Raw genomic sequence first — 20,012 nt, 5'->3', positions numbered from 1 at the left:
GATAAGGTCGATTGGGAAAATGGACTACAGAGTAAACCCTATTTGGTAGGTAAGCATTGGTGACCATTTTATAAAATGATTCAAAATTCTCAATGAAAATACATTTCATTGACAGATAAAACTCCCTGGTGACCCCTTCATGACCAATTAAAGAAGTTAGGGATGATCTTGGATTAAAAGAAAAGCTTTATGTTGTGGAGAATAATTGTAAGTATAATAACTGGGAAAGATTTACAAGTTGACCAAAACATTGATTTAAAAAAAGAATGGTTTTTAAAAAAGAGGAGAAATAAAAGTTGATAATAAACTAACAAAGCGTGTTTTAAACATCTTTGAAGAACTTACATAAATATACAAAAAAACAAGAAGGTTGCAAACTGGTTTGTTGGAGGTCAGAATGGGAGAAATATCATGGGCAATAAGGAGATGGCAAAGATGAAACCTTTTTTAGATCTGTTTTCATAGTAGATGGTGTATGCATATCAAAAATAGTATGAACTGGAGGTTAATGAGGTTAAGGAGTCATAATTCATTTCCATAGGGAGAAATGCACAAAACAAGTTAGAAGTCTTGCACTTAGATAGCATCTTTTGTGATGACTGAAACTATCAATGCCTTTTACGCCTAAAAAAGCACTTTAAGGCATAATCACTGTCATAATGTAGCAAAACAGTTTACATACAGCAACCCCCAACAAACAGTAATTTGATATTGATCAGTTTTTGTAATAGTAATTGAGGAATAAATATTAACCATGACATAATGAAAACATCCTTCTTTTACTTTGAAATAATCTTGTGGGATCTTATGCAACTGAGAGAGCAAACAGGCTTCAGTTTAACATGTCATTCAAAGTCAACACTCCAACAGTGGACATAGAAGTTGTTTAGAAGGCACATGGGATACCTACCTTTACAGGCAAGACAGAGTGTTTACAAGCATGGAAAATATGATGGAACTGTATGAGAAGTTAGGGCACAGCTATAGTATTGTGTGCAGTTCTGGAATCTACATTATTGAAGGATGTGATAGCACTGGAGGGGGTGCAGAAGAGATTTACCAGGATATTGCCTCATCTGGAGAATTCCAATTATGAAGTGAGGATTGGATAGACCGTGCTTATTTTCTTTGGAGCAGAGGACAATGAGGGGGTCTTAGAATCATACAGTACTGAAGCAGACCTGTTGGTCCAACCAGTCCATGCCGAACCTAATCCCAAACTAAACTAACCCTACCTGCCTTCTCCTGACCCATATCCCTCCACACCTTTCTTATTCATGTGTCTATCCAAATGTCTTCTAAACATTGTGATTGTACCTGCATTTACTACTTTATCAGCAAGTTTATTCCACATGCGAACCATCCTCTGCGGTAAAAAATTGCCTCTTATGTCTTTTTTAAATCTCTCTCCTCTCATCTTAAAAAATGCCACCTAGTCTTGAAATGCCCCATTCTGGGGAAAAGACAATCACCATTAACTCTATCTGTACCCCTCATTATTTTATAAACTTCCATCAGATCACCTCTTAACTTTCAATGCTCCAGTGAGAGAAGTCCCAACCTATGCAGCCTTTCTTTATAATTCAAACCTACCATACCCAGCAACATCCTGGCAAATCTTTTCTGAACCCTCTCCAGTTTAATAATATCATTCCTATAACTAGGTGGCCAGGACTGGACACAGTATTCCAGAAGAGGCCTTACCCATGTCCTGTACAATCTCAACATAACTTCCCAACTCCTGTACTCAAAGGACTGAGCAATGAAGGCAAGTGTACTCACAAGGAGGTTGAACAGTTCATCAGCTTTACTAACACCTTCCACCCCAACCTCAAATACACCTGGACCATCTCGGCCACAGCCCTCCCCTTCCTGGATCTCTTCATCACTGTCTCTGGCAACCGACTAACCACAGACATATACTACAAGCCCACAGACTCCCACAGCTACCAAGACTACACCTCCTCCCATCCTGCCTCCTGTAAAAACACCATCCCTTATTCCCAATTCCTCCACCTCTGCCGCATCTATTCCCAGGATGACCAATTCCACCTCAGAAAGTCCCAGATGGCCTCCTTCTTCCACAATTGCAACTTCCCTTCCCAAGTGGTTGACGATGCCCTCCAGCGCATCTCCTCCACTTCACGCACCACTGCCCTTGAACTCCACCCCTCCCAGTGCAACAAGGACAGACCCCCCCGTCCTCACCTTCCATCCTACCAATCTCTGCATACAATGCATCATCCTCCGCCACTTCCACCACCTCCAAATGGACCCCAATACCACAGATATATTTCCCTCCGCACCCCTATCAGCATTTCAAAAAGACTATTCCCTCTGCGATTCCCTTGTCAGGTGTACACCCCCCACTAGCCCACACCCCACTCCTGGCACCTTCCCCTGCCACCGCAGGAAGTGCAAAACCTGCGCCAACACCTCCCCTCACGCTCCAAGGGATCCTTCCACATCTGTCAGAAATTTACCTGTACCTCTACAATGTCATCTACTGCAGCCGTTGCACCCAGTGTGGTCTCCTCTACATTTGGGAGACAGGACACCTTCTTGCGGATCGTTTCAGAGAACATCTCTGGGACACCCACCAACCCCACCGCCCCATGGTTGAACACTTCAACTTCCCCTCCCACTCTGTCAAGGACGTGCAGGTCCTGGACCTCCTCCAACACCAAACAGTTACCACCCAATACCTGGAGGATGAACGCCTCATATTCCGCCTTGGAACCCTGCAACCACAAGGGATAAATGTGGATTTCAACAGCTTCCTTATTTCCCCTCCCCCCCACATTATCCCAGTCTCAAGCCTCCAACTTGGCACTTTTCCAGACCTGTTCATCACTCCCCCCTAACCTATCACCTTCTCCCTCACTTTTGGCCACCTATCGCTTTCTCAGCTACCTTCCCCCAAACCCCACCCCCTCCCATTTATCTCTCAACCCCGACCCACAAGCCCAATTCCTGTTGAAGGGCTTTTGCCTGAAACATCGATTCTCCTGCTTCTCGGATGCTGCCTGACCTGCTCTGCTTTTCCAGCACCACACTCTCGATTCTGATCTCCAGCATCTGCAGTCCTCACTTTCTCTAAGTGTACCTAATGCCTTTTTAATCACCCTGACTATAAATGATGCAAACTTCAAAGAATTGTGTACTTGCACCCGTAGGTCCCTCTATTTTACAACACTACCCAAAGTCCTACCATTAATTGTCTAAGCCCTACCCTTGTTTGTATCAAAATGCAATAGCTTGCATTTATCCAGATTGAGCTCCAACTGCAATTCTTCAGCCCATTGACCCATTTGATCGAGATCCCTTTGTAATCTTAGAAAACCTTCTTCATTGTCTACAATGTCACCAATTTTGGTGTCATTCGCAAATTTGCCTCATCTAAATCATTTATATAAATGATAAACAAAAGAGGACCCAGAACTGACAGGCCTCCAGTCCAAAAAGCAACCCTCCACCATTATTTTCTGTTCTGTCTCCTGCTGTTAAGCCAATTACAGATGAACCTCGATTATCTGAACGAGGTAGGTGGGCACTATTTCGTTCGGATAATTGATTATTCGGTTAATTGGTTCAATGTCTCTCCTCTGGGGCTTGGAGTTTTCTGAAGTTTCCTTTCTCCTCGCTCTGCCTGCCTTGCTCCCTCTCTCTGTCTCAGGGTTTGTTTCTGAGCAGACGCACACACTTGTGTGTAAGGGACCTGCAGCATTGCTGAAGCCTCCCACCTCACCACTCTGCTCCCGCTCCCACCCCATCAGTTCAATGGGATTAACACAGCGAGCACTTGGTAAATCCACTCCCTTTTCAGGAGATTAGACAGCAGCACACCGTGTGCGAGCCCCTGCCCCCGCTCCCCCCCCCTCCACTCCGGGGCAGCCGGACTAGACACCAACAGTAAGACTGCTGCTGCCGCCTTTGGGGGATGCGTCTCCAAATAGAGTGTGTGCGTGTGTACACACACACACACACACTCCTACCTTTTCACTGCAACATTTTTGACAGGTTCCACCTTTGCCCTGTACAGGACAATGTTGGAGAGATTATCTGGGGAAAGGGGGGGGGGGGGTTTAAGCCCTGTGTAAAACTCCAGGGAAAGTATAGGGCAGAGAGAGAGGGTGAGCAGTCAGTCATTTGGAGATGGTGCCTGGAAGCCCATCGATGTCCAGGACTGTTCTTGGCAGCATTTCAGTAAGCAGAATTTGTTTTAATCATTGTAAACAAAAGAATGCGAACAGTGTTGGAAATACCTCTTTGATGTAATGTTTCTATTGGGACCTCGAGATCCCCTTTGGATAATCCAATATTCGAATAATTGATATTCAGATAATGGAGGTTTCTCTGTGTGTATCTAATTGGCAAGCTCACCATGAATCCCATGTGACCTAACTTTCCTAATTAGTCTACCATGCAAAACTCTTTCAAAGGCTTTACTGAAACAACATCTACTGCTCTACCATCATCAATCTTTTTTGGTGACTTCCTCAAAAAACTCCATCAAGTTTGTGAAACATGATTTTCCTCGCACAAAACCATGCTGACTATCCCTAATCAATGTTTGTCTCTCTAAATGTCCATCAATTCTATCTTTTATAATCACCTCCATCAAAAGGGATTCTTAAGAGAGAAATCAAGAAGGCAAAGAGGGGATATGCAATAGCTTTGGCAGATAAGGTTAAGGATAATCCAAAGAGATTCTACAAATCCATTAAGATCAAGAGGGTAACCAGAGAGAGGGTAGGCTCTTTTAAAGGTCTGGGAGGTTGTCTTTGTGTTGAACCCCAGGAAATGGGAGAGATCCTTAATGAATATTTCATGCCAGTTTTTACTGTGGAGAAAGAAATGGAGTCTAGACAATGCAGAGAAATAAACTTTGATGTTTTAAAAACAGTCACATTACAGGAGAGTTTGGGAGGTCTTCGAGAATATAAAGGTGGATAAATCTCTGGGTTTTGATCTAATGTATCCCAGACAGTTATAGGAAATAAGACAATATTATAAGACCCCTTGCAGAAATATTTGCATCATCTATACCTATGTGTGAGGTACCTAATGACTGGAGGGTGGCTAATGTTGTATCTTTGCTTAAGAAAGGTTGTAAGGAGAAGCCAGGGAACTATAAATCTGAGAGTCTGACTTCAGTGATGGAGATGTATAAAATTATGAAGGACATAGACAAGGTAGACAGGAAGAAACTTTATTCTTGGAGGAGGGATCAGTGACTGGAGGCATAGATTTAAGAGAAGAGGTAGGAGCTTTAGAGTGGATGAGAGGAATTATTTTTTCACTCATAGTGTGGTGGGAATTTGGAACTCAGTATCTATAAGGCTGGTAGAGGCAGCAATCTTCGTAACATTTAAGAAGTATTTAGATGTAGACTTGCAATGCCAAGATGTACAAGGCTATGGCCAAGTATTGGAAAATTGGATTAGAATAGTTAGGTGGTTGTTTTTGACTCAAAATGCCTGTGCTGTAGACCTCTGATTCTATTCCTCAGTTATCATAAAATACATACAATCCCAACAGTGTGGAAACAGACTCTTCGGTCCAACAAGTCTACACCGACCCTCTAAAGAGTATCCCACCCAGACACATTCCCCTACCCTACATTTCCCATGACGAATACACCTGAACACTATGGCCATTTAACATGGCCAATCCACCCAACCTGCACATCTTTGGACTGTGGGATGAAACCGGAGCACCTGGAGGAAACCCACACACACACGGGGAGAATGTGCAAACTCCACATAGACGTTTGCCTGAGAGTGGGATTGAACCCGGGTCCCTGGTGCTGTGCTAACTACTGAGCCACCGTGCCATCCACAACATATTCTTCAACATGTTCAAGTAATAGAGTGACACTTTCTAACTCAGAGACAAGAATGCTGCCAACTGAACCATCACTGACACACTAGTTGAAAGCAACTGTATTAAACTAATGAAAATAAAAGACAACAAATCACCCAGACCTAATGCTCTACACACTAGGATTCTAAAAAAGCTGTCCACAGAGATAGTCGATGCATTTGTTTTCATCTTCCAAAATTCTCTCGAGCCTAGAACAGATTCACTGCTTTACAAGGTAACCAATGAAATACTGCTGTTCAAGAAAATAGAGTGAGGAAAACCTGCAGATCAGTCATCCTGCCAATTGTTGGGAAAATACTGGAATCTATTAGGTAAATGTTAACAGCATACTCCAAAAATACAATGAGGCAGAGCCAATATGGTCTTATGAAAGGGAAATTCTGATTGACAAATGTATTTGAGATTTTTGAGGATGTAACTAATGAGGTAAATAAAGAGGAGTGTAGATGTAGCATGTATTCAAAATGCAATTTGACAAGCTGTCATATAAAAGGCCATAATGCAGGATAGGGACATGGATAGAAGATTGGTTAACCAAAAGAGAACCATCAAGATAAACACAACCAGTGGGTAACCACAAGGATCAGTGACAGGATTCATTTCTGCTACTGCGTCATATCATCCATTTCTGCCCTACCTCGGTTCATCTATTGCTGCAAACCTCATCAGTGCCTATATTTCTTTTAGACGGGGCTATATTGGAAGCTCATCAGACCAGCTCCCACCTCGCACTCTGCAGAATCATAAATTTATTAAAGGTTCTGCTGCCATATTCTAACTCATACCAAATGCCATTCACACTAGCTTCAAGTCTGACAACTCCTTAATTATAAATTATCATCCATGCTTCCAAATCCCTTTGCAGCCTTTCCCCTTCCCTCCCTCTAACTTTCTATAGCTCTCCAACTCTGAGATTTCTGCACCCCTCTCGTATTGGCTTCTTGGAGAGATCTGATATTATTGCTCTATCTGTAGGCAGCCATGACTTCAGCGGCTTGTTCCAAAGTTGTGCAACTGTCGCTCTCAACTTATCCACACTTAAACCTTCCTTTCTTCCTTTGAGATGCTTTTTAAAATTTACTTCCTTGACCAATCTTTGGTTACCTGTTCAGATATGTATGTATGTATGTGTGTGTGTGTGTGTGTGTGTGTGTGTGTGTGTGTCTCGGTATCAAATTTTGTCTGATAGTTCTTTTGTGAAGTTCTTCTGGGGTTAGCACTGCTGCCTCACAGCATCAGGGACCCGGGTTTGATTCCTGCCTCGGGCGACTGTCTGTGTGGAGTTTGCACATCCTCCCAGTGTCTTGCATGGATTTCCCCTGCATGCTCCAGTTTTTTCCCACAATCCAAAGATGTGCAGGTTGGGTGAATTGGCTATGTTAAATTACCTATAGTGTTCAGGGATGTGTAGGTTATGTGCATTGGTCAGGAGTAAATGTAGAGACATAGGGTAGGGGATTGGGTCTGGGTGGGATACTCTTCGGAAGGTCTACTTGTATAATTATTGCATCATTTTGAATAAGTAGGTCCCAGTACTGAGTAAACCCATGATATTATATACATTCTTATTCAAGCCACACTTGTTGGGCCAAAGGACCTGTTTGCACACTGTAGGGATTCTATGAAATGTCTTGGACACTTTGCTATATTAAGGGCATTCAATAACATTATATAAATATGATCTGTAATACTGTATAAATATGAGCTCTTGCTCATTATAATTCATATTCTTTTACATTTTAAAAGAAAATTATGCAGATTATAAAATATGCAGTTTGGCTATCACCCTATTTGCATTACCATGCAAAATATTTTATAGTTCCTAATAAGGGAGGCATAGTAAGGAATGGTGTGGTGTTCATGTCATTAGATAAACAATGCAGAATTGCAGGCTAATGTTCTGGGTGCATGGTTTCGAAATCCACCTTAGCTGCCAGTGGAATTGGAATTTAATAAAAATCTGTAATTAAAAAGAAGAGCTTGGGCTAATAGCATGCATGTAAACATTGTCAATTATAAAATCCATCTGCTCCACTAATGCTCTTTAGGGAAGGAGATTTGCCATCTTTACCCGTCTGGCCTACATGGGACTCCAGACCTGCAGCAATCTGATTAACTTTTAAGAGCTCTCAGGGCAATTAGGGGTGATTAAGAAATGCAGGTCTAGCCAGTGACATCCACATCCCATGAACAAATAAAGAAAATAAATCCGGTCAAAATGTGTTGTAGTTCCGCTTTTTGAATCTAAAAGGTGATCCCTCTATAATACTGTGTTGGCTTGAATAAGAATATATATATAATATCATGGGTTTACTCGATACTGGGACCAACTTATTCAAAACGGTGCAGTAATTATACAAATAGATTCAAAGGTTAATATATTTTAAAGTGATACGGCTTTGGACTTTAGATGAAAGAATGTATTTTACTGAACAAATCTTGGAGCAAGTATAGTGGATGAACCCTGTTTCATGCAATTTTACCTAAACTCCTTTTCTTCATTTGCAGAGTCCACAGCAATGGAACGTCTACTGAGATCACTTCCTAGTGATCTGGGATATGAACAAATACAAGGTCCTTATTTCCGTCTTGCCAAAAGTGCTTGTACATGGGAGATGGCGCCCAAACCACATAGCTATGATTATCAGATTCATCCAGAATGGGTGACGCAGCCCTGGCACACACAGTATAGGCAACATAAACCGTGATGTAGTAAGGAGATAAGGTTAGGGTTCAAGATGTTTTTTGGAAAAATTATTACCAATAATCATTAAAATAGTACATGAGATTTCAAATCTAATCACATTTTACTAATCTATTTGCCAATAAACTAGTTTGAGATTATTATCAAGCTGTGAGTTTGTAGATAATTTAGAATCCAATCTGTTTGTAAGACATATATTCTTCAGCTTTCTGCTCTTAGGCAGGTCTGACATAAAATATCAAGATCTCCACTATAGATGACCAAGCTATCAAATGCATCCCAACTGGAATGTGTATTGAACACTATCCTGTGGGTACCAATCTGATCCATGCTGGCTGTCTAGTCAACTGAGCTAGTGAACCGTCCCAAGGACTCAGAGGTGCTTGGCATAAAAACGCAGAAGCTAGGAGCAGAAGTAGTCCATTCGGCCCTTCGAACCCGCTTCTCCATTCAATATGATCATGGCTGATCCTCTGTCTCAATGCCATATTCTCACTTACTCTCTACCTCTCTTTGTATCTCGCATCTAAAAAAATTATCAATCTCTTTCCTGATTGTACTTAGTCACCTGGCATCCTGTGGTGGTGAATTCTACAGGTTGATCACTCTGAGTGTAGAAATGTTACCTTATCTCAGTCCTGAAATGTTCTACTCCATATCTGAGAGAGTCTGACCCCTGATTCTAGGCTCCCCAATAAAGAGGAATATCCTCCCTGTATCTAACCCTGTTGGAATTTTATATATTTCCTTCAGATCCCCTTTTATTCTTAATCTCTAGTGAATACAGGCCCAGTCAAACCAATCTCTCCTCATATGACAGAGCTGCCATCTGTGGTATCAGCCTAATGAACATTCACTGCACTCCCTCTCTGGCAAATGTATTCCCAATTAGATAGGGAAAAGACTGTACACAACACACAATATACCATGAAGGGCATAGGCAGGGTAAGTAGAGATAAGCTTTTTCCCAGGATTCAATAACGAGAGGTCACACGTTCAAGGTGAGAGGTGAAAAGTTTAAGGGGCATAAACACGGCAAGTACTTTACACAGACGGTGGTAGGTGGCTGGAATGCATTGCCAGCAGAATTAGTAGAGGCAGGCATGGTAGATTGATTTAGGGTGCGTCTGGACAGATGTATGAGTGGGTGGGGAGCAGAGGGATATAGATTAGATTCCTTACAGTGTGGAAGCAGGCCCTTCGGCCCAGCAAGCCCACACCAACCCTCCAAAGAGGAACCCACCCAGCCCCATTTCCCTCTGACTAATGCACCTAACACTCTAGGCAATTTAGCATGGCCAATTCACCTGACCTGCACATCTTTTGACTGTGGGAGGAAACCGGAGCACCCAGAGGAAACCCACACAGACACGGGGAGAATGTACAAACTCCACACAGACAGTCGCCCAAGGCTGGAATTGAACCTGGGATCCTGGTGCTGTGAGGCAGCAGCACCGTGCTACACCATAGATGCTTAGGAATTGGGCGATAGGTTAGACAGTGGATTTGGATCGGTTCGGGCTTGGAGGGTCGAAGGGCTTGTTCCTGGGCTGTAAATTTTCTTTGTTCTCTTCTCTCACCAAGGCCCTGTATAACTGCAGTAAGACATTTATGTGTATGTTACAGCCTGGAGCAATGGATAATTATGAGTGAGGCGCTAACTTCTTTACATGACACAGCTGACTAGGAAGCTCTCCCACATTTTATATTGGAAGAATTTATGATTTTATGCTTAACCTGTTTGATCGCTTTCCTTGCTCATCTCGTCCTGGAATGAGACATGAATACAGAGCTTCTGGTTCAGAGACAAGCACACTGCCACTGTTTCACAAGGCTGCCCTAGAATGCTGTGGTTCTGTTCGCTGAGCTGGAAGTTTTTGTTGCAAACGTTTCGTCCCCTGTCTAGGTGACATCCTCAGTGCTTAGGAGCCTCCTGTGAAGCGCTTCTGTGGTGTTTCCTCCGGCACTTATAGTGGCCTGTCCCTGCCGCTTCCGGTTGTCAGTTTCAGCTGTCCGCTGTAGTGGCCGGTATATTGGGTCCAGGTCGATGTGTTTGTTGATGGAGATTGTGGATGAGTGCCATGCTTCTAGGAATTCCCTGGCTGTTCTTCATTTTGCTTGCCCTATAATGGTAGTGTTGTCCCAGTCAAATTCATGTTGCTTGTCGTCTGCATGTGTGGCTTGTTGTCTGAGAGTGGCTGTTGGTTTACAGACTACTGCGACCACTAGGACTTATAACAGCACACAAACCAACAGCCACTCTCAGACAACAACTCACCAAAACGAAGGACCCGATACCCAGCATGAGCAAAACTAACGTAGTGTACAAAATCCCATGCAAGGACTGCATAAAACACTATATAGGACAAACAGGAAGACAGCTAACGATCAGCATAAACGAACATCAACTAGCCACGAAACGACACGACCAGCTATCCTTAGTAGCCACACACGCAGACGACAAGCAACATGAATTTGACTGGGACAACACTACCATTATAGGGCAAGCGAAACAAAGAACAGCCAGGGAATTCCTAGAAGCTTGGCACTCATCCACAAACTCCATCAACAAACACATAGACCTGGACCCAATATACCGGCCACTACAGCGGACAGCTGAAACTGACAACCGGAAGCGGCAGGGACAGGCCACTATAAATGCCGGAGGAAACACCACAGAAGCGCTTCACAGGAGGCTCCCAAGCACTGAGGATGTCACCTAGACAGGGGACGAAACGTTTGCAACAAAAACTTCCAGCTCGGCAAACAGAACCACAGCAACGAGCACCCGAGCTACAAATCTTCTCACAAACTTTGAGCTGCCCTAGAATATTATTGAAATCTATAATTAAGAATATGGTAAACAAAGTCTTATAAAATGACAGGTCATTGGATAATTGCTCACCATAGCTATTAAGGGGATATGGGGCAAAAGTGAGTATGTGGAATGAGTTTGCAGTTCAGCTAAGATTTCATTGAATAGCAGAACAGGTTGGATGGGCTAAATGGCCTACTCTGTTGCAATGTTCCTATGATTACAAATATGGCCATTAACCTGGAGAGTTTTAGTAAATCAGGTCATTCATGCTACCATAGCCTTTAACAGCATTAGATTACTTAGTGTGGAAACAGGCCCTTCAGCTCAACAAGTCCACACCGACCCTCCGAAGAGCAACCCACCCAGACCCATAATCTTACATTTACCCCTTCACCTAACACAATGGGCAATTTACCTAACCTGCACACTTTTGGACTGTAGGAGGAAACCGGAGCACCCAGAGAAAACCCACGCAAACACGGGGAAAATGTACAAACTCCACACAGTTGCCTGAGGCAGAAATTGAACCTGGGTCTCTGGCGCTGTGAGGCAGCAGTGCTAACCACTGTGCCACCGTTCCATCCAGTAAGGGTAGGTTGAATGAGTTAAAGGTATTTTTAAATATAAAACAGGATACATAAGACCATTGATTTTAACTGTGTTAGGGGTAAATGTCTGGCAGAATCAGAAATTAAGTTGGAGAATCACAATTTTCTTTTGGTTTGGCTGAAGCCATCATGACAGAAGTTACATCTGTTGGAAGCTTATATTATCAGAAGTCACATGACACCAGGTTATAATCCGATAGGTTTATTTGAGATCACAAGCTTTCGGAGCACGGCTCCTTCGTCAGGTGACAACACGAATGCTTGTGTGGTTTCAAACAAACCTGTTGGGACTTTAACCTGGTGTCGTGTGACTTCTGACCTTGTCTACCCCAGTCCAACACCGACACCTCCACATCAAAGCTTATAATGAATGAACAAGTGCAATGTGGCCATTTTGCGCAAGTGTGCTGCCTGTTTGGCATATAAACCCGATAACAACTTTAATAATAAAAGACCCTGTGCACATTCAGCCTGTCCAACACAATTGTGCAAACTCATGGAAGTAATGTAGTGGATTTTAGCTTTCCAAACATAGACTCGGACTGCCATAGTGTTGAGGGCTTGGATGGCGAGTAATTTTCTAAGTGTGTACAAGAGAATTTTCTTACTCAGTATGTGAATTTGTGTACTAGAGAAGAAGCAAAACCTGTCATTCTCTTGGGAAACAAGGTAGGGCAAGTGACTGAGGTGTCAGTGGGGGAGCACTGTGGGCCCAGTGAGCATAATTTATTCATTTTAAAATTGTTATGAAAAAGGATACATCTCTTGTAAAAGTTAAAATTCTAAACTGGAATAAGGCCAATTATGACTGTTTTAAGCAAGAACTTCCAAAACTTGATTGGCAGAGGCTATGTGCAGGTAAAGGGACGGTTGGAAAGTGGGAGGTCTTCAAAAATGAGCTAAGGAGAGTTGATAGTCTGTATGTTCCTATTAGTGTGAAGGGCACAGCTGGTAGGTGCTGGGAATGCTGGATGATTAGAGAAATTGAGGCTCTGGCCAAGAAAAAAGGCGGCATATGACAGATATAGACAGCTAGGGTCAACTGAATCCCTTGACGAGTGCAAGGACATTTAAAGTATACTCATGAGAGAAATCAGGAGGGCAAAAAAGGAGACATGAAATAGCTTTGGCAAACAGGATTAAAAAGAACCCAAAGAAATTCTACAAATACATTAAGGGCAAAAGAGTAACTAGGGAGATAATAGGGTCACTTAAAGATCAACAAGGCCTTGTTTGGAACTGCAGAAGATGGGCAAGATACTAAACAAATATTTCACATCAGTGTTTACTGAAGGGAAGGACATGGAAACTAGAGAACTTGGGGAAATACAGACGAGGCAGTGCTGGATGTCTTGAAATGCGTAAAAATGGATACATCCCCAGGACTGGATCAGGTGTATCCCAGAACTTTGAGAAGCTGGGGAAGTGATTGTTGGGCCCCTTCTTGAGATAGTTCTATCATTGATAGCAACAGGTGAAGTGCTGGAAGACTAATATGGTGCTGGTATGTAAGGAAGTTGGTAGGGAAAAGCCAGGTGAACTAATAGACTGGTGAACCTGACATCAGTGGTGGGGCAAAGTTGTTGAAGGGATTCTGAGGGATAGGATTTACATGTACTTGGAAAGGCAATGACTGATTAGGGATAGTCAACATGGCTTTGTGCTTGGGAAATAGTGTCTCACTAATTCCATTGAGTTTTTTTGAAAAAGTGACAAAGAAGATTGATGAAGCTGAACAGTGGACTTTGTCTATATGGACCTGAACAATGCGTTTGACAAGATTCCACATGGTAGACTGGTGAGCAAGGTTAGATCACATGGTATACAGGGAGAGCTAGCCATTTGGATATAAAATTATCTTAAAGGTAGAATGTGACTGATATGATACCCTTCATTGTCTGGTACTTCCCGGGAGCGGAGTAACCACGCCATGTTCTTTGTAGCCTGCAACACATTATCGATGAGGATGAGCACCTCGCCAAGACCTTCCCTATGCCTCCACTTCTTGCCTTTAAACAAGCACTGAACTTTAAACAGACCATTGTTCACAAAAAAACTGCCCAGCCTTCAGGACGACATTGACCACCATACCGTACAATCCTGTCTTGGCAACCGTTGCAAGACGTGTGAGAGTGTCGATATGTGGGGACACCACCCATCGTGTGCACAGCAGGTACTCATGTGACTTGGCCAATGTTGTCTATCTCATACGCTGCAGGCAAGGATGCCCTGAGGCATGGTACATTGGTGTGACCAAGCAGACGCTACAACAATGGCTGAATGGACACTGCACGACAATCACCGGGCAGAGATGATCCCCCCCAATGGGGCAACACTTCAACGGTCAGGGACATTCAGCCTCAGATCTTCAGGTGATTGTCCTCCAAGGCGACTTCAGGATACGCAACAACGCAGAGTGGCCGAGCAGAGGCTGATAGCCAAGTTCGGTAACCATGAGAGCCGCCTTGACCGGGACCTTGGGTTCATGTCAGACCCCACTGCACTACACGCACACACACACATACGCACACAATCTTACATACTCTCACACTCACACAGACCCTCTTTCAGACAAGCGCACACATACATCCATGTGCACACCCTCTCTCAGGCTTATTCTCTGTCATACTCACTCACACATCGTACCAAGCACTCGCACACTCACACTTCCTCCCACGCACGTACACACTTTCTCCCTCCCTCACATGCACATATACACACATAAAAGTCTATGGTGTGAATTTGTATGTGCAGATACATTCTATTTTGTTCAAAAAGTGCACAATCTGCAGGCAGTCAATCCATGTGACATTTTATAAATTCCTACTTTGGAAATAGTTTCAGTCTGACTCAAGATTGGAATAAAGAAAGACACTAACCTTACATCTTTAATGCATTATAAAACCTGAAGTTGTCTCAGGAATCTGAATTGAAAGTAGTTCTGGGATTTACATATTAATGAATCAATACCTGCAACCCAGTCTAAAAGATGAACGACTTAACAGCAATCTAGGTTTGATCAATATCAGTTGCATGACACTATGATCTTTTGCTATAAATTATGTGTCTTATGATCCTGCCCCACTAGTTACCTGATAAAGGAGCAGCGCTCCGAAAGCTAGTACTTCCAAGTAGATCTGTTGGACTATAACCTGGTATTGTGTGACACTTAACTTTGAAGGTGGAGATAGAGGGTGATGGTAGAGGTTGTTTTGCGGACTGGAGGCCTGTGACCAGTGGTGTGCCGCAAGGAATGATGGAGGATTCATTGCTTTTTGTCATTTATATAAATGATTTGGATTTGAATTTAGGAGGAATGGTTAGTAAGTTTGCAGAAAACACAAAAACCGTTAGTGTAGTGGACAGTGAAGATTATCTTGGAGTGCAATGGAATCTTGATCAGATGGGTTAATGGGTAGATGGAGTTTAATTTAGATAAATGTGAGATATTTCATTTTGATAAGGTAAATCAGGGCAAGACATACACTTAATGATAGGGTCCTAGGGAATGTTCCCAAACAAAGAGACCTTGGGGTGGAGTCACAGGTAGACAGGTGAGTGAAGAATGTGTTTGACACTTGCCCTTATTGGTCAATGCATTTGAGTACAGGAGTTGGGATGTCATTTTGCTGCTGTACAGGACATTGGTTAGGCCACTTTTGGAATATTACATTCAATTCTGCTTTTCCTGCTATAGACAAGATGTTGTGAAACTTGAAAGAGTTCAGAAAAGACTTAAAAGGAAGGAGGATTTGAGCTGTCAGAGGTTGAGGGGTGACTTTTTCAGAAGTGTATAAAATCATGAGGTGCATGGATAGACTAAATTGTCAATGTCTTTTTCCCAGGGTAGGGGAGTCCAAAACAGAGGGCATAGATTTAAGGCAAGAGGGGAAAGATAGAAAAGGGACACAAGGGGCAACATTTTCACACAGAGGGTGGTGTGTTTATGGAATGAGCTACCAGAGTAATTGGTGGAAGCTGGTAGAATTACAACATTTTAAAAGGCATCTGGATGGGTACATTGATAGAAAGGTTTAGAGGGGTATAGGCCAGATGCTAGCAAATGGGACTAAATTAATTTAGGATATCTGATCAGACGAGTTGGATTGAAAGATCTGTTTCAATGCTGTGTAACTCTATGACTATAACATACACAGCCTACCCCATCTGAAATGATGTGATCTCCTGGGGGTGAGAAACCGTATATGAAAAAAAAACTCTCCAATTGCTTTAGGTGATTAAAACTCGTCAAGTAGATCACTCTGGCACTGATCATACTACCAGCCGTTACTGCATAGAATTAAGTGATTTCTGATTTAGCCATAAACATGTCCAGCTTTCACTTGAAAGAATAAGAATGGAAATTCTTAGCACCAGCTTATGGCAAAGAAGTTACCAGCATTAACAGTTATTCAAAATACTCATTTATTTATTTTATTTCCCCATGAATTTTAATCAGGGCATCTTTACATCAGAACCAATTATAAGGAACCAGTTATTTGAAGAATTATAACCAATGAGCTCATCTCCATTCCAGGTCACTCAACTTTGGAACACCTCGACCTAACTGTTGAGTAACGAAGAAATCATTGACTTGGGTTCCTAAGTGGGAATGCATGAGTAAATTGGATAAACATTAATGGAATTACAGTTATTTATCTTATGTTTTTTCAGCATTGACTATCAATCAGTTTAACTCCTGTTGTTTCAGTAAGACTTCTAATACAGAACCCAATGCAATGATCATTGTACCCTGCTTAAATAAAAATCAATTTAAATCAAAAACAAATGACTATTGCTATTGATCATAATGATTCATCATTGATTTTTAAAAAAGCTTGTTCATGGAACTCCCCCTGGGTTGAGGCCTGATGCAGATTACAAAGGGATTAAAATAGTAGTTGTCACTAGTTAATTATTCCGTTGAATAAAAACATACTTTTGTCCCATGACTAGAGATCCCAGTCACAAGAGGATATTGTAATTTCTCAGAGCAATATCATGAGTATATCATAATGAGACAAGATTTATAGTTTCTACTAGAGAGGACATGATGATGCAATCTTAAAAAAAACTTGCCTATGATAATTGTTCACTTATGAACACATAATCAGCATAAAGCTGTTATCAACAAGTTAGTAGGATCGCAAGGTACTTATGAATGAACGCTAGATGGGACCCTTTGCTTCATCTAATTTTCTCTTAAATGATTCCAGGGTTTTCATCCCATCACTCAATCTAAAATGCATTCCAAGTGTTGAATACTTTTCAGTGTGAAGAACCTTTTGTTATCAGTTTGATTCTGAGTTTGGACCAGTGTCTGTGTTATGTTGTTGCATAGATTCCAGACAGAAAGTGTGCCTTTCAGATAGTGAGATGACATCACGAGATGTGGTATTCCAATATAAAAGGTACTCACCTCCCTCAAGTAGCCAGTATCAGTATTATTGTTATTACAGTCACTGTAGATTTGCCCTATGTAGTTAGTAAGTAAAGAATCCAGACAATGTACTCATGTAAGACCTTATGACATGGTCAATGATCAGTTTTGTTAATAAAGTTCAAGGCATCGGTGGGTCAAAAAGAATCTGATCTTCATGAAATATGTTACAAAGGCTCAAAAACATGGAAACACTCAGACCAGAATCATTCTGGCTGTGGTGTTAGACCCAAAATACTGTATCAATCATCTTGTTCTAGTTCTATTATTTTGAATTAGTAATTCAGATTTTTTTTGCTCCTTTCCCTTCTGCCACATAACCTCCAGTTATTTGATTTTATTCCTAATATTTGTTATGTAAAATGACCTTAATATTTGCCTTCCTTCATGACTTCAACGCAGGTGGTAGCAGGTTCACCGTTATGTTACTTACTGAAAAATACATTGTAATAGGATTGTTATACCATGCATAGAATAAAATACAAATGTGCTTGCCCACATAGTCCTTTTAAGGTTTGAAAATATTGTCTAAAACCTACTAGTTGCTCCTTTTACCTGCAGATTGGTAGGAGTGTCTAACCTCCCATTTAAATTTAATTGTTTTTTTTTCAAAAATGCCTTCTGGTATATTGTAGTAGCAGATCCGACATTACATGATAAAATACTTCCATCAATATTTTTTAATAAAAAGGGAAACCAAAAATCCTTTACCGGCATGTAAATAATAAGGGGCAGGTTGGGCCCAAAAGAGACAAAAAGGAAGATACAGATGTTTTTAATCACCCTGTCCAGATGTGTCTTGAACACCGGCCTTCTGGCCTGAAGGTAGAGGCACTAGAGATGCAAGGCAAGGCTGGAATTCTCAATGAGTATTTTAAGCTGGTATTTTCTAATGCTAAGGATGCTAATAGAAGTCGAGATGACAAAGATAGTGGACGGAATGAAAATTGATAGAAGTGCATGATGTTTAGAATGGGCCCGTCACCCAGTCTAGACAGCTTGCACCCTAGTTTGCTAAAGAAACTGAGTGTGCAGATAGTGGAAAGACTTGTCGTAATCTTTTAATTTCTCATGACTATGGGTGAGGTGTCAGCTGATTAGACAAACGTAACATATTTATTCAAGGAAGATATGAGAACTTGCCTGGAAATTAGAGACCAGTCATTTTAACATCTGTAGTAGATGTGGTCTTATAACAATAATCATGAAAAACATAATAACATTAAGTTAAAAAAGGACAGCCAGCACAGATTTGTAGAAGTGTTTGACTAATTTAGTTTTTTGATGAAATTATAGAAAATATTGCTGAAAAGAATGCCATGGATGTTGTCTGTCAAATGATTTCTTAGCATCCACACAAAGGACCATATGAAAGACTGGATTAAAAAAATTGAGGATTATGGAATCAGAGGGTTAGTGGTAGCTTTGCTGAGAATTTGGTTTATGGACACACAACAACAAACTGTAGTAAATGGTTGTTTTTCAGACTGGAAGGTGTTAGATAATGATATTCTCTAGGATTATCTTTTATATATATTATATATATAAAAATAAAAAATGGCTTTGATATTGAACTACAGAGAAAAATTTCAAAATTTGCCAATGATATGAAACTTGAAGATGTATCAAAGATATAGGATGATACAAATCAGCTGCAAGAGGATATAGGCTAAATTAATGGAGTGACACTTGGTAGACAGAATTTAATACAGAGAAAATTATGCATTTTGATAGAAGGGATAAGAAAAATAAGTTACATAATTTCTAAAGAGTATATGCAGGGATCTGGGGATTCCTGTGAATAGATGATTGAAGATGGCTTCTCAAACGTTTAATGCTTTGTCTGTAACGTTAAGATGCTGTATTCCAGATCTCAATCATTTGCTGCTCAAACAAGTTGATTTTATGTTATCTTTTGATAAATAAGGACATTTTCTTCCTATGTACTCTGTCCAGACCCCCTTTGATTTTGAGCAGCTCTATCAAATCCTTCTTGACCTGCTCCTCACTAAGCACAACAACTCAGCTTTGCATCGATCCTTGTGGCTGAAGTCTCATCCATGGAGTCATTTTGTAAGTATTTTCTGCACCCTCTTCAATGCTTTAATAATCTTCTGAAAGTGCAAGTGACCAAAACTGGACACAATACCAGAGCTGAGGCCAAATCAGACCAATAGCAGTCTAAGAGACTTTGACTATGCAAACAGTAATTGTCAATTAATTTACCTTTGAAGATACAACCTAGAACTGGTATCACTCAGTCTCAAAAGCATGTAAGAAAACAACAATGTCCATTCAAGCCACCAATGCATTTCTGGGGCAATCCACTCATTGGGAGAAGACAAGTCACTAAGCAGAAATAAAAAATAGGAAAAGCTAGAGAAACTCGGCATGTTTGGCTGCGTCTGCGGAGAGAGACATTGTTAACATTTTGAGTTGAATCACCAAATAGCTCACTTATTCTTACTACAATTTAATTGTACTCCACGCCTTCCCAATTTGTCAAAATCAATTGATGGACACATAATTCAATCCTTTAATTCTTCGTACATCTTT

At 41.4% G+C, this 20,012-nt stretch overlaps 1 protein-coding gene across 6 annotated transcripts in view; it reads left to right on the top strand.

The window, feature by feature from the left end:
• LOC122554303 overlaps window positions 1-20,012 on the top strand; it is an 80,311-nt gene that overhangs the window by 50,944 nt on the left and 9,355 nt on the right. For 3 of the 6 annotated variants that reach the window (XR_006312963.1, XR_006312962.1, XR_006312965.1), the window contains exons 7-8: window positions 8,395-8,611; window positions 19,413-19,529. Coding sequence is in view for 3 of the 6 variants with exons in the window: in XM_043699129.1 (XP_043555064.1) it covers window positions 8,395-8,594 (200 nt within the window). In the remaining 3 variants the exon portion in view is untranslated. Of the gene's footprint in view, window positions 1-8,394; window positions 8,668-19,412; window positions 19,537-20,012 lie in introns of those variants that run through there. The other 3 variants (XM_043699129.1, XM_043699120.1, XM_043699139.1) reach the window with 3 other exon arrangements.

Source organism: Chiloscyllium plagiosum, chromosome 1 (genome assembly GCF_004010195.1).
Source record: "Chiloscyllium plagiosum isolate BGI_BamShark_2017 chromosome 1, ASM401019v2, whole genome shotgun sequence".
NCBI classification, from domain to species: domain Eukaryota; kingdom Metazoa; phylum Chordata; class Chondrichthyes; order Orectolobiformes; family Hemiscylliidae; genus Chiloscyllium; species Chiloscyllium plagiosum.
This window is presented reverse-complemented; position numbering and strand designations above follow the sequence as displayed.